This window comes from Trachinotus anak, unplaced genomic scaffold (genome assembly GCF_046630095.1).
Source record: "Trachinotus anak isolate AG129_WGS33_773 ecotype Australia unplaced genomic scaffold, CSIRO_AGI_Tana_v1 ptg000019l, whole genome shotgun sequence".
Lineage (NCBI taxonomy): Eukaryota > Metazoa > Chordata > Actinopteri > Carangiformes > Carangidae > Trachinotus > Trachinotus anak.
The window spans coordinates 14,019,502-14,034,666 of record NW_027273870.1 but is presented as its reverse complement, the minus strand read 5'-3'; the positions used below and the strand labels follow the sequence as shown (position 1 = coordinate 14,034,666).

The window sequence follows — 15,165 nt, the reverse complement described above, 5'->3', positions numbered from 1 at the left end:
TGGAAGGAGTGTAAACTGGGCTGCTTCTCTAGGGATGTGTGGCCGGAGGAATAAAAAAAAAATGGCCTGTTAAAAGTGCGATGAGGGACAATGGAACACTGTCTGCAAAGTCTTTGTTCAATCATGTAGAAAATGTAACTTAAGGTGCTCCGTTTAACTGGCCCATGAATCTCATAACAAAATTAAATATATAGCAAAGTTAAAATGTGTGAACTCCAAATAGATACAGTTGCAATTAGAAACATTCAACCCCCTCACCTCAAAAGACATTATAGTGATGTGGATGAAAGATAATGAAAATAAATTACGAAAAAACCTCATTAAACAAAAAATATTTATTGATACATGAGTTATTTTAATAACTTATATATAATATATAATTATATATAAGTTATTAATATATAATATTAACAGAAGTTGACTTAACTTTGAAGTTCAAATGAAAAATGTAACAAATTAACATGTGCATGTGCAGTATTATTCAACCCCCAGCTTCAGTACTTTGTGGAGCATCCTTTAGCTTTTATAACTTCGAACAAACATTTTGGGTAAGTGCTGACAAGCTTCTTACACCTGTTGATCGGAATTTTTGCCTGTTCTTCACGTGCAAAAGCCTTGAGCTCAGTGATGTTTGATGGCTTCCATGCTGCAACTGCCTTCTTGAAATCCCACCAAAGATTTTCAATCAACCACTCCAGGACGTTCCAGGATCTTTTTCTCAACCAAGCTGTGGTTGACTTAGAGGTGTGCTTGGGATCATTGTCTTGCTGGATAGTCCAATGATCACCAAGGTTTAATTTGTCAACAGAAGGCATCACGTTCCTCTTTAAAATGGCCTGGTATTTCTGGTAATCCATGATGCCAGGTACACGATCAAGATTGACAGTTCCTGCCACAGAAAAACGGCCCCACATCATCAATGACCCACCTCCATGCTTGACCGTGGGTATGGTATTCTTCTGGTCATAAGCCTGGCCTTTCGCACACCAGACATACTGCTGGTCCATATGTCCAAACAGTTCCAGTTTGGTTTCATCAGTCCATAGAACTGTCTCCCAAAACTCTGTAGTCTTATTCAAATTCCTCTTGGCATATTCTAGTCGACTTTTGATGTTCCTTGTGGTAAAGAGCAGAGTGCATCTTGGAGTCTGGCCATGAAGTCCTTGTTTATTCAGTGCATGTCTTATAGTTGCCACTGAAGTACTTGTACCAGCCTTCATCAGGTCATCCTGTGGGTGTCTTGCAGTCACACAGGGGTTTCTCTTAGTTGTCCTAGCTAAGTTGCTAAGGGCCCTTGATGAAATTTTGGGCTTTCTTCCACAGCCAGGCAGGTTTGCAGCTGTTCCATACGTTTTAAACTTCCTTATAATGCTCCCAATGGTGTCTCAAGGCCCCTCAGGTGTGATGAAATAACCTCCTCTCTCAGCTTATGTGGAAACTCCTTTGTCTTTCCCATGATTGCAACTCACCTTGAATATCTTCATGGATGGGGTTTATATATGCACAGCTGAAGCAAATGAAGGATCATCATAGAGTTCCCAAAGGCCCAGTTATGTTTCAACTCCACTTTAGGCCATACAAACTACCAGAAAGCTTTGAAAACAACAATATTATATAGGGGTTGAATAATTGTGACATGGCTATCTTAACAAAATATACTGTTACACACAAATACTACATCGTGCATTTTCTGTGTTGATTTTATGTATCACTCAACTCATAAAGGAGTCATCCAAAGCAGAATCTTGCTCTTTGAAAAAACTCAAATTGATATATATATGAAAGATGCTTATAAATAAAATTATTATTTTTTGTTTTATTGGTGGAGGCATTCATTTTACACCTTAATTTTTGGAGGCTCTGCTCTTCATTTACTTGTTGTCATGGCAAATTCTAATGTTGAAGCTACACCAATGATGTGTTTTCTTCCATTCACCTAACTCAGAGAACCAATCAAGACTCAGTCTCAACCTCAAACTGGCCCCAAGTTAGTGTTTCTTCTTGGTAGTTTTGTGCTTTGCTGTGTGGGTGTGGCCTTAAAAAATGGTGCACTTGAACATGATTGGTTGCTGGCCATCTGATTCAGAGTCACAAGAGGAGGCAGACACCCAGAATCTGTAACTACCACCTGGTCTGCGTTGGTGTGTCATGAAGGCGGTCGTAGTGCTTCTGCTGGGTTGTTGTGTCAGGCGAACACCTCACCTGGTTACAATCATTTCCTGTACAACTGAAGATGCTTCTCACTGGTTCAGTCTCAATACTGTCATACACATCCAACTGATCACTCCTCATTAAAAGACTAATACTATACTACACAATATATAATTATTAACTGTACAATGTTTAGTGAGTATATGACATTCAAGTGATAAAAACATTATATAATGCGACAGGAGCTCTGAGGGACATCAATCCAACTGTGCCTCTGGACAGCAGTCAATTTTCAATTTCTAACTACTTGTTTTAAAAGAGGATCAGCATCCATGACAAATGTTTCCAGCTGTGAGTTGAACTTGCATTTATTAACAATATTTATTATACAACTACTTGCATACAGAGTACTATCCCAGAACATACAAATCACACATGTAGTGGCTTACACAAAATAACATATCCACAGACCTCATTGTTATGAGGGCTATTTTCTATCCACAGCCCACAGAATGGACACTCTGCTGTTGACTTTTTCAAATCTATTTGTTTTAATGCTGTGAACAACTGAAACTTATTTCTCAACAGTGAATTATGGTGGCATATGAACATGACCTTTTACTAAAGTAATTGTATCACATCGGATAATGTCTTATCAGTGTCATGGCCAAAATAAATGACATGGGAATAATTAGTCACAGCGACATTCTTCTTCCACTAGATGGAGACAAAGGGACTGTACGTTCAGGCTGAGAGTAGCGAGCACACTCATTTATTTTCTCTGTGAGACATGTTCAACTTGACAGCAGAAATAAGCATGTTTACAGCCTGGTACAAAAAACTGTTTTAGTCTCTATAGCTAATTTCTTCCTTCATGACACTGTGTGGGGGATGAATTTATATATAACTTGCCTGTTTACATTTTATTAAGGACTAAAGTTATGTATAATTGAGAGCGTGGCCTTTTTGAGTGACAGGTGGGTGCCGTCACAGTTGTTTGCGTGTGACGTCACCTCAGCTAATTGGATTCAGTGAACGTGACCTCTGTGTTTGTGGTGTTAGTTCTTCCTGACAATTTTTCATGTAAACATCAGACAGATAATTTCACTTGTCAGTTAAATAATGAACAGAACATGAGGAAGTGTGTGCTGCTGTTTTCAGGTGAGAATTTAAAGTATTATTTTATACATGTTAACAGTAATTAGCAGGTATTGATATCTGCACTCCCTACACCATGGGCCTCATGCACAAAGCCCTAAGTAGAATTAATCATGAAACATGGCATACGCACCAAAACATTCAGATGTATGAAACCGTGCACACGCAGGATAAATTATTTATCCAGAAGTCTCCTATCCCTGACCCTGACAATGCTAACAGTTATTAAATCGGTATGATTGAGGTCTCAGCTCGACTCCAACCCTTTGCCCATTTTTGGATTAGCCACTGCCAAGTTGGTGACGGTGGAGCGGCTCACTCTGAGCTTCAAAAACGCTCTTTAGGAGCATGTGGGTGACATCACAGAGGCTACATCCATCTTTATTTACAGTCTGTGGTCTGACAGTGTAGGTTCTCCAGGTGAGTTGGTGAAGTGTAGTCTATAATATGTTTTGTGAAAATAGGAGAGAAAAACATGCTAACTAGCACCATAGCATATAAAACAGCATTCCGAACAATCTTCCTTGATGTCCACATCAGAATGGAAACAAACTTCAAGTGTCCTGGGCAGGACAGGAGAATGAATTTTTTCACCCTCACTGCTTTCGGTCTAAACGCACAGTCAGACATTTCCCATCTATACATAATGGCTTCAATTTGTTGCTTGGATCACATCAATAATCATCCATTCTGTGCTACATTATATTTTGAATGCAGAAGAGCAAAAAGAGAATTAAATAACAACTTAATAGTGTTCAACTTACCCATTAACACGTTTTCTCTTTAAGTTTTTATCTAGAACAAAGTCACACTCCTCCAACCTAAATCTCATCACTGCAGATATGTCTGAGATCTGGGCCTGAAGAGGTCTGGGTCCAGGACTGGGGGTCTACTCACGTTCTAACAGAGTCATTCACCCAGTCTTTGATAAAGTTGAAAATTAGGATGCATCTTAAAGAACAACTTAACACTCCGGTTTAGCATGAATTCATAAATTTAAAATAAAAAAAAAATTAAAAAATTAAAAATCAACCCTAACAACTGTTTTTGGAGCAAAGTGTTCTGGGATACATCCGTTTTCACTTTTGTGGATCAACTGGACAGAATTGCTGGATTTTGACTTTTAAATAGGACCAGGAATCAGTAGATGGTGAATTAAAATCACTATACATGATATTTACAAACTCAAAAGTGAGTTTAGTTTAGTTTATCTTGGTCAGGGAGCAGAGAAAAAACATGGTTAATATAAGTCCGGTGATATATTCTGTATCTGTCTTAGTGTCTAAAGGTCCTACGGAAAGATGAAAACCAACAACTGACTGATCCTTAGTCAGACTCTGATGTGTCCTCTGTACCATAGTGCCAGTGTTGTCCAAAGAACATTGAAAATACCTCAATGAGCCACTCTGTTGTACTGTGTGAGTCCCTGCACACACAGTAGTTTAGTTTGTTGGTTGTTACTGATTGTCGTTTGTCGGTTCTGTTGATGAGCAGCTCACTGGTTCTTCTTTGATACACACGGTTGAAATCTCTTCTTCTACTTCAACACAGCGGTGTTTCTTCAGAGACTGCGAACGCGTGAACAGCCTCTTACATTGTGAACACCAGTATGGTTTCTCTCCAGTGTGGACGCGCAGGTGGCGGCTGTAACTGTATGAGCTGTTGAAACATTTCCCACACTGGTCGCAGCTGAACGGCTGCTCTCCTGTGTGGATACGAAGGTGACGCATGTAGTTGCTTAGGCGGCCAAAACCTTTCCCACATTCTTTGCAATGATACGGTTTTTCTCCAGTGTGAGTGCGCACATGTTGTTTGTATGTTTTAGAAATAGAGAAACTTTTCTCACACAGTTCACAGCGGAATGGTTTTTCTCCAGTGTGGATACGTAGATGTGACTTGTAGTTACCTAACTGAGAGAAACTCCTCCCACACTGGGCACAGCAGTATGGTTTCTCGCCTGTGTGGACGCGTAGGTGTATCTTATAACTACTCAAGTCACTGAAGGTCTTGTCACATTGGTCACACTCATATGGTTTCTCTCCAGTGTGGTTGCGCAGGTGTAGACTGAAATGCCCTGACTGAGTGAAACTCTTCCCACAGAAGTCACACTGGTAGGGTTTCTCTCCGCTGTGACTGAGCAGGTGTCGCTTGTATGAACTCAAAAAACTAAAACTCTTTGGACACTGGTCGCAGCAGTATGGCTTTTCTTTAGTGTGCACACGCATGTGTATCTTGTAAATACTAAAGTAACTGAAACTCTTCTCACACTGGTCACACTGGTACGGTCCAGTGTGGTCACGCAGATGTTTTCTGTATGAGCTCTGGTCGCTGAAATCCCTCCCACACTGGTCGCAGCAGTATGGCGTCTCTTCAGGGTGGGTATACAGGTGTAAATTATACGCATTTAATTCGCTGAAGCTGCTGCCGCACTGTTCACAGTGGTGCAGTTTCTCAGCAGTATGAGTGAGTTCATGTCTTCTCAGACTACAAATCCGACTGAAGGATTTCCCACACTCCTGACACTCATGAGGTCTGCTCCCATCTGTGTCTGTGTGCTTCACCTGAGAAAAAACAGAGACATGAAGGTCAGAGTGGAGGGCTTCCTAAAATGCTGCTAGCCCTTAGCTAGCCATCTCACAGTAGTTCACATAATGATCAACATTCTGTAAATTCTCAGATAAATATTTCAATAACTACAGACCTTAATTTAACATAAGTTACATATAATATAATGCTATTATCCCAGTTAAAATTCACACTCTAAGTGATTCTTCTTTTTCTACCACTTCTTTTGTGGATTACTTCCACAGACTTTTGTCCCAATCAATCATTTACAGAAACATGGGACAATAAGGCCCAGAAGTTAACCTGAGAGGGTTTCATTTCAATAGTGGTAATAACTCAAGCCAAGGGACCAGGCACTTACCAAACATGTAAATATGAACTGCTTATGTTACAATCCACATAATCTTCACCCATGGTGGAAAATACAGTCAGTCTAATGGCAGTATGTAACTTTGACTCAGGGCTCTCATAGTAAAAGCCCCGTCACCCTTTGTCACAAACTGTGATCAAGCAGGGCTCCGTCAACAGATCTCAGCGGTTGAGGGGGCACACACCAGGTCAGGAAGCGAGGCTGTTCAAGGCCTTAAAAATGAATCTGAATCTAACAGGGAGCAAGTGTGGGGAGGCAAGCAGAGGGGGCATGCCACTGTGCCTCCTGGTGACAACTCAAGCAACAGCTTTTTGTACCAACTGGAGACAGTGGAGGGAGCCCAGGCTGAGCAATGTGCATTGCAATAGTCACACTGAGATTAAATAAAAGCCTGAACAACTGTCAGTTGTTTTGAAATCATCAGATTTCAGAATTTACAGATTATCTGAAGTTCGTAGAAACAAGACTGAACAACATTTTTGACATTATCATCAAAGTTGGAATAAAATATTATCCCTAAATTCCTTGGAGCTTGCTTAATGTTATTTGACAGAGTCACGATTAGCACCAGGACAGGTCATGGAATTAAAGGGACCAAACAGAATGCCCTCAGACTCATCACCAACAACAACTTGCCAAGACCCTCTAACATCAGGCTTTTATCAGCAGTGGAAAAGGGAACAATCAGGATTCACTCCCAGGTCAAATGACTCTGCAGTGGATGTAGGTATTTATCGGCTCTGGCTCCGATCAGCAGTGATGTAAACACCCTTTTTCTTTGCTGTGATGTCTTTCAGAGCACAGACACTGTAAACACACCTGTCACCTGCCAAGCACAGTGCTGTAAAATCAGAAACAACTCGGGGACTCAGGGATGAAAGTGTGAGCTGCAGCCCTGAAATAAGTCTTAAAAACACAAAATGACCAACTGCCCCTCACATGGAACACTGACACCAGTCTGCACAGCAGCTAACACCTCACCCTTTCTTTTGTGTGTGTGTGTGTGTGTGTGTGTGTTCTGCCAGTGCATGTGATGACATTGCTCCCGCAGCTGTGTGTGTCCTCCCTAAACAGAAAGGCAAACTCTGCTGGCAGTGTAAAAGGAGTGAATTGCCTTTTTAAAAAAAAAAAAAAAACAGGAGAGAGGCAAGGTTTGAGTTTGTCCAGACTACTGAGATCTGGGGTTTTTAAAAGCATGTATGACTGAGTGTCATCTGCATAAAAATGCTAAGAAGAACCATTGTGACTTTGAATAACCTGGCCAAGAGTCAGCATGAATATAGAAAATAGATGTCGGGCAAAAACTGAGCCGTTGGGAATGCCGAATGTACCCTTTTCCATTGACTGGCAGTGTAGAGACCATTCTACACAAAACACCTCCTGGGGCTCAGAGGGCAGGAGTCTCCCTTTTTACATTGGCCTTTTAATGTGGAACACCTGCAGGAAGTAGGTCACTTCAAAAATCTGCACAAGTAAAATATAAAATGTGTGACTCAACAGGCAATGTTGTGTGTGATGGTCAATATGGCAGCTGGGCTTTAGTCACAGTCACGACAGTTTAGTAGGTAATGTTAATTTTTAGACCTCACCTCTTCTGAAGAACTCATTTCCATCCTGATTGGTCGCAGTTAACGTCCTCCAAATGCTTTTTTCCTCGTCGGTAGGTTTTAGCTTGGAAATCATCAAACAAACAGAGACAGATTTCTCAGACCAGGAGTCCCAACTAACACAACAACAACACTGCAGCTTCAAAGCTACAAGTGACTGTTTTTTTTATGATGTTAGCTGAGGTGGTCAGCGTTTCAGGAGAGGCGGCCTGCTACTGTAAAACACTGTACTCACACTAAATGTACCAATGTTACGTTTTGCCAGCAGTACAGGATTCTTTTCAATAGTTCGGGTCATTTGAAGAGGGAGTGTGTGAGGCAGTAATGCATAGTAGCAGGGAACATAGCACACTAGCAGAGCGATGTGCTGCTGTGGATACGGCCAGGAGAAAAAAAAAACTGTTTTAGACAGTTTTAAAAGATGCCAAACAATCCAATATCCTTTTAAATGTACGCTTTGTTTAGAATATGTTCAGTGCTTTAACCATCTATCCATCCATTTTCTTCTGCTTATCCAAGGTGGGATTGCGGTGGCAGCAGGCTAAGCAGGGAATTCCAGAAATTCCTCTCTCCAGCCACACTTTCCAGCTCTTCCTGGGGGATCCCAAGTTGCTCCCTGGCCAGATGGGATATATAATCCTTCCAGGAAGTTCTGGCTCTGCCCCGGAACATCCACCCAGTTGGAGTTGGAGTGCTTTATCTTCCTGTCAAAACAGTACTTTCCTGTGGACTTTTTCTCAAATGCTTAACTACCATATTACTACGAACGAGCACACCTATGGCCCTCATTGTATTACACCACAACTGCAGGTCAGCTGAGTAAATCAGAAAGCACTAAACTTCACGTTTTGACGAGAAGATAAAGCGCTGAAAATATTCTAATTCTGTCTAAAACATGTTTTTTCTGCTGGCCTTGTGCAAAGCAGCTCACCTCTCTGTTTCTGTGCCAGTGCTCCTGCTGCTTCTCTAAACTGGCAGCATGCTGATACAAATCTATTGCATCCAAATGCACTGACTATGCATGACCACCTCACACAACCCCACATGAAAAAACCCAAACTATCACTTAGAAAGCATGTGTAACGCTGACTATATTTCTAGGGATGTTTCTCTTTTGAGATATCAACCAGCATTTTTGGGCTTCCTGTAGTTCCTGCAGACAAGATGGAGCACTAGAATCGCACTTCTCCTCGCTGAGAGTGAGTATAGGAAACACCATGTGATAGTCAAGACTCAAGTAACGTCAGTCTGAGTTTAAATTTGAGCAGGATGTGCTTGATTATTATGGGACCTGATTTTCAAGTTCATCTTCAAAACGAATCCATGTTGCTATCTGAAGGTTCATATAGGGACATTTCGACCGCTCTTGATCTTCTTACAGTTACAGATACAACAGTCAGTCAATCAACAGTTTGCTAAAAGAAGGAACAATCCTGCTTGATTTCCCACGGTGCAGCAGGAATATGATAAAGTTGCCATGGTAACGCCATACCTGCTTATTCAGCTCTTGACTGGGCCAAACGTTGTTCTTGGTGTTTTTACAGTTTGGTGAAAATAAGAGAAAAGAGGAGACAAATAGGACTGAGGAGGAGAAACTGGAGCTGTCAGATGAATCTGCAAAAACAAAAGAGAATGAAAAGTTATCAAGGTTCTGAAGCAACTCAAGTGTTGATGAGTAACAGAGGAAACCCTGTGAACACTTTATCTTCTGTATGCCTCCACACACTCTGAAGTCATTTTGTTCATCATGAGAAAATATACAGAAAAGAATAAAACTAAAACGTTATTTAATTAGAGGTTAGGTTATTTGCTGAGGACATGAATGAAGTTCATTTTCTGCAATTAATGTTTTTCTTAGGAATCACTAAAATATAGAGTCAGAACTATTCTGAATTTTTGATGCTGACACTGAAAACAATATTTGACTGTTTTATTAAAAAGAAAATACATTGCCTGATGATAATTTTTTTACACATACACTACAGTTGTTACAGAAATGGATAACAAGAAATAATTTAATCTTCTCGTTGAATTAAAATGAATCTAAACATTTGACTCTTCACGCAGCTGAACTGATGTTCTTTCTACAGCCTCTGACCCTCATATTGTCCTTCACCAAATGTGGGAGGGAGAAAAAAAACATGTATATTTGATACTTCACCCTGTACTTCCCTTCAGGTGCCACCACAACCTTAAAATGTACTTTTAATTCAAAATCTAGAGAATTATTCAACAAGAAAACTGCACTGCTTGTTACACCTGTCCCCTGGCCATGAAAGGTCCACCCCAGACTGACATCATTGATGGAGGTAACCTGCTGTTTCCTCTGTCCCCAGTAAGATCACTGGTGGGGAGAAATATCCAGATTAAGTTAAAGCACATATACAGAAATGTAAAAATACTCCATTACAAGTCCTCTATATATGTACAAGTACATAAGTATTTAGAGCAAAATATAGTTAAAGTATAAAAGTACTGATTTGGTCCCTCTGACTGATTTATTATAATACATGATATTATTAGATTCAATAGATTAGATTTGAACATTTATCAAAATGAAACCATGTTAGAAGTTTAGAGGGAAAGTCATTGATTGGCGGAGCTGTTAACAACTCAGACATCTGAAGTGTGACCCTGGCCACACACACTTTTGTTTGTAAAACATCAGAAGACAAAGGTTTGTAATATTATCCATTAACAATTGTATAAAATGTTTATTAAAAGGAGAACCTTAAAGCTGTCAAATAAATATAGTGGAGTGGATGTATAAACAATAATCTCTCACACCAACCATGCAATAGCCATTATTTGCTGCTATTGTATATTTTGTAAATATGCAATATCTGCATATTATATTATTATTTATCTTTTTCTTAAATATTTGATATAGACATTTGCAGTTTTTTTCTCTCTTGCACTGTCCACTTTGCTGCTTTAATACTAAAAAATTCCCCACTGTGGGACTAATAAAGGACTATCTTAATCTTAATCTAGCACAGAGTGGAAATACTCAAAGTACAAGTGCCTAACCCTTTCATTGCTGCAGAAAATCTGTTAAAGTTCATAAATTTCTTGATCCCTGAGAAATGGTGGTTTTATATGAAATGTACATTATTTTCTTGGGACCATTTTTTCCCTGGTTTTAAACTGATAAAAATCAATAAAGACTAGAGCAAACTGTATGGCTCTTAAAGTTTTGACCAGTAAATGTGACATAAAAAAAAAAACAATCTGAATCTTACAGAAGTGGGACCAAGATAAAATAATCTACTTTTAACTGCCATAAATATTATTCATGTTGTCATTTTATGTTTTGCACTGTTTATTTTTATGCACATTTAATTTCTTTATACAACACCTCAGCCTAAGAGGAAAAATGTCTATTCTTTGTTGAATGACGGACTTATTTTGGTGTAACACTCAAAAAAGAAGCTGAAGAAGGAGTGTTTTGTTGCAAGGTGGACTCATTCCCTCAGGGTTGCAGCCAGCGAGGTACTTTATTTTTCTTATGCTACGTTGTGTATGTGTCTTTATATGTGTGAAAGATGTTTTAGTTGTGCATTGTATGTTAACAGTTCGACGGTGGTGGAAATAAAATCATCTGTAACCAAGAACTGCGGTCCATGCCTACCTGACGGGAGTGATACTACTATTTCTGTTATTCTTTCTACATTACCTCAAACTTAGTTTGGCATGTCTCTACCGCAAATCCTTGTTATTCACTGGCTGACACATACACTGATACGGCTAATACTGGTCTAATCTAGCTCTAATAATGCGAATGCCTCATGTACATGGGTAGAGAAACGATGCATCACTGCTGTGTTCACTGTCAGTGGGACTCCGCAGCTGTTGTGTGAACTGCTGGTGTTGTGTTAGCCGATGGGCGAACCAAGCATCCAGATTGAGGTCTCCAACGTTCAATGTCTGAACCGATGAAAGCTAAAATTTAACCCAAACTCAAACCGCAGGGAGACTTATATGTGTGGCCCATCCCATCCAGAGCACTGATCCAATTACAGAGCATCTGCCTCATTTTACTGCACCACTCCAGCAGTGACCAGAGAATTCACCACAACATACAGTTGTGTTGTTCACTTGTGTTCACTTTGCCAAAGATAATACAATGCTAACAGGCTACATTCGAAGCAAAACCACCGTTTTGGTTCCAACAAACAACCAACAGGCCTCTCTGGCATAGTGCTACTATAAACAGCTGCAGCCTAGCATTACACATCCAAGCTAACAAGCTAATACAACAGCGAGGAAAAAGCCGCTACAATTACATGGTTAGACTGTTTTCGGCTTTAAACCCGGAGTGATATCAACATCAACTAACATAAACAGACACAACCCAGGAGAACAGAATAGAACAAATACCTTTTTCTCTCCAACATTCCCTCTTCTGCTCACATCAGTGTTGCCACGCAAATACCGCCATCTTAAAAAGTGACGGCTTAATGACGTAACTTCTTCTTCTTCTTCCTTGAAATTATTGGCGGTTGGCAAACCAGCCTATACGCGCATCATCGCCACCCACTGGAGCGTGGGCCAGTCCATTCAATTCTCTATATCGTTGTTTTTTCCATCGTTTAGTGCTGATATTAATTCCCGTCTGTCTTCATCATACAAGTTGCAATCTTTCACTGCACGTTTAACAGTTTCCAGTTATTTGGGGACAGAACATTTTCAGTCAGGGCCCCGGGGCTCTGCCAAGTCCGTAACCTTTTTTAAGACTCTTCTTAAAACATACCTTTATCAGAGAGCTTTTCCTGGTTTTACTTTCCTTTGAATCGTTTTATTTGTCTTAAAATTACCCTGTATTGTTTTTGGTACACGTGATTGTTTTAATTATTTTATCTGTTTTTCTTCTCTTTGAAATCTATTGATTTAATTGATTTTATTTATTGCTGTCCAGCACTTTGTAACATAGCTTTTGAAAAGTGGTGTATAAATTATTATTATTATTATTATTATTATCATTATTATTATTATTATTGTTGTTATTATTATTATTATTATTATTATTATTATTATTATTATTATCCATAATCCAGGGGGGATGGTTGTTTATTCTATGCGGTGTTTGGTAATGACGATCTTTTCCTTTGGGTTCCTGCCCAATATTCCTGTTGCGTTTTGCACATATGACATGATCGTTTTATATAGAAGCCTATAGGCGACTACATTCAAATGATAATCTGAACTTGAAAATGTAATATCAGGATAGCCTTATAATTTTCCACGTGTGTTATTTGTGTAATAATCATATCCAAAATACAATAATCCAATTTGCATTTCATTTTCACCTTTGGTATCGTTGTCATGAAGGAGGAAATTAGCTATAGAAACCAAAACCGTTTTTTCTATGTGTGTTTCTATGCTGTGAACGTTTATTTCTGCTGTTGGACATTTTAAGAGCATTTTAAGTCTATAGAGATTGACTCACTTGTTTTGGAGCCACACTCTAGTGCTCATTAGTGGAACAACTGCAGTTCTTTTGTTTGTTTTTTTTTTTTTGGGGGGGGGGGGGGGGGGGGGTCCCATCCAGCAAACAACCTTTTTGTTCCCCTTCCTTCAAGAAAAAGCTACAGAGCATCAAGAGCAGAACTACTCATTTTCATAACAGCACATCTCCTGAGGCAGTGAGGATCTTAACTCAACTCAAATGAACTGGCAGGTTTTTTTTTAATGTACCTGGCACTGTGTTATACTATTACCTGTATGTATTTTTATGTGCCTATGCTGATGATTTATACATTTTGACAATGTACTTTTTATATGTTTACACTGTGTATTTATATTGTATGTATTATTGTTATGTATTTGTATTGTATTTTTTGCATTTCTGGAGCACACACCAAGACAAATTCCAATCGACATGAACTGGCTGCATGGCAGATGAGGAGATAGTGGCAAAAAAGGACTCTGCGTCAGTAGTGTGGCTCTGGTTTAATTGTGAGCAATCAGATATTTCCCAGGGCAAAGGTTAAGAAGTTAAGATTTTTTTGGGCATTTTGCCTTTATTGGATAGGACAGTAGAGAGTGACAGGGAAGCGGCAGAGAGAGGGGGAATGACATGCAGGAAAAATCAGACTGGTCAGGAGTCAAACTGGCGACTCGCCTGCCAAGAGCATCTTTTCTTTCTTTTTCCTTTTTTTATAGCGCCAAATCATAATATACATTATCTCAAGGCACTTTACAGGGTAAGGTCAAGACCTTTGTTGTAGAGAAAAATCCAACAGTTCCCACAAAGAGCAAGCACTTGGCGACAGGGGGGAGGAAAAACTCCCTTTTAACAGGAAGAAACCTCCAACAGAACCGGGCTAGGGTGGGCGGCCGTCTGCCTCGACCGGTTGGGTGTAGGAGGAGAAAAAAAAGTGGGGGTGGGGGAGGAGAGAGGAGAAAAGAGAGAGAGACCAGGAACAGCTGTATAGGTAATGGTGTTATCAATAATAATGACAGATAACAGTGGTTAATAGCAATGATGACTTGTGGTGGATCTGGATCCTGCTGCTCCAGAGGCAGAGATACCTGCAGAATGAGGACAGAGAGAGGGTGAGGAGAAGCACAAACTACTGGGGAGAGACAAAAAATACAAAGTATAAAGTAATCGAGAGAGAGAGCGAGAGAGAGCCCAGTGAATCATGGGAATCACCCAGCAGTCTAGCTCTATAGCGGCACAACTAAGGGATGGGTCAGGACATACCCGAGCCAGCCCTAACTATAAGCTTTACTAAACAGGACAGTTTTAAGCCTGATCTTAAAGGTAGAGAGGGTGTCTGCCTCCCGAACACACACAGGGAGCTGGTTCCACAGGAGAGGAGCCTGATAGCTGAAGGCCCTGCCCCCCATTCTACTCTTACAAACTCTGGGAACCACAAGTAGACCTGCATTTAGAGAGCGAAGTGTCCTATTGAGAAAATAGGGAACTATAAGCTCTCCAAGGTACGATGGTGCCTGACCATTAATGGCTTTGTAGGTGAGGAGGAGGATTTTAAATTCTATCCTGGATTTTACAGGGGGCCAATGCAGAGAAGCTAACACAGGAGAGATGAGATCTCGTTTCCTAGTTCCTGTCAGTACTCATGCTACCGCATTTTGGATCAATTGGAGGCTTTTTACTGAATTTTTGGGACATCCTGCCAGTAAAGAATTACAGTAGTCCAGTCTTGAGGTAACAAATGCATGAACTAGCTTTTCAGCATCCTTTAGACACAGAATGGGTCTGATTTTGCATACCATGTGCTCACATGGTATACGCACCCTAACCACTTGGCTATTGGGTCGCCCAGGGATCTTTAAACTTTGTTT

At 40.1% G+C, this 15,165-nt stretch overlaps 1 protein-coding gene across 2 annotated transcripts; it reads right to left on the bottom strand.

Moving 5' to 3' along the window:
• Positions 1–2,501: 2,501 nt before the first annotated feature.
• Positions 2,502–12,341, bottom strand: LOC139636999 (zinc finger protein 709-like). 2 transcript variants are annotated; one of them, XM_071505460.1, is made up of 5 exons: positions 12,232–12,289; positions 10,111–10,195; positions 9,344–9,465; positions 7,834–7,915; positions 2,502–5,870 (listed from the first exon to the last, which is right to left on the bottom strand). In XM_071505460.1, exons 4-5 carry the CDS (start codon positions 7,855–7,857, stop codon positions 4,767–4,769), a joined length of 1,128 nt encoding a protein of 375 aa, XP_071361561.1. In that variant the 5' UTR covers positions 7,858–7,915; positions 9,344–9,465; positions 10,111–10,195; positions 12,232–12,289; the 3' UTR covers positions 2,502–4,766. The 2 variants fall into 2 exon arrangements, with proteins under 2 accessions (XP_071361561.1, XP_071361560.1); XM_071505459.1 differs by lacking the exon at positions 10,111–10,195 and having other exon boundaries at positions 12,232–12,341.
• Positions 12,342–15,165: the final 2,824 nt, after the last annotated feature.

Coding starts and splice junctions, on each gene's coding strand:
- LOC139636999 (XM_071505459.1), bottom strand. CDS start 7,857: ATGGAAATGAGTTCTTCAGAAGAG. Junction 5,871..7,833: donor AAATGAGTTCTTCAGAAGAG/GTGAGGTCTAAA, acceptor GTTTTTTCTCAG/GTGAAGCACACAGACACAGA.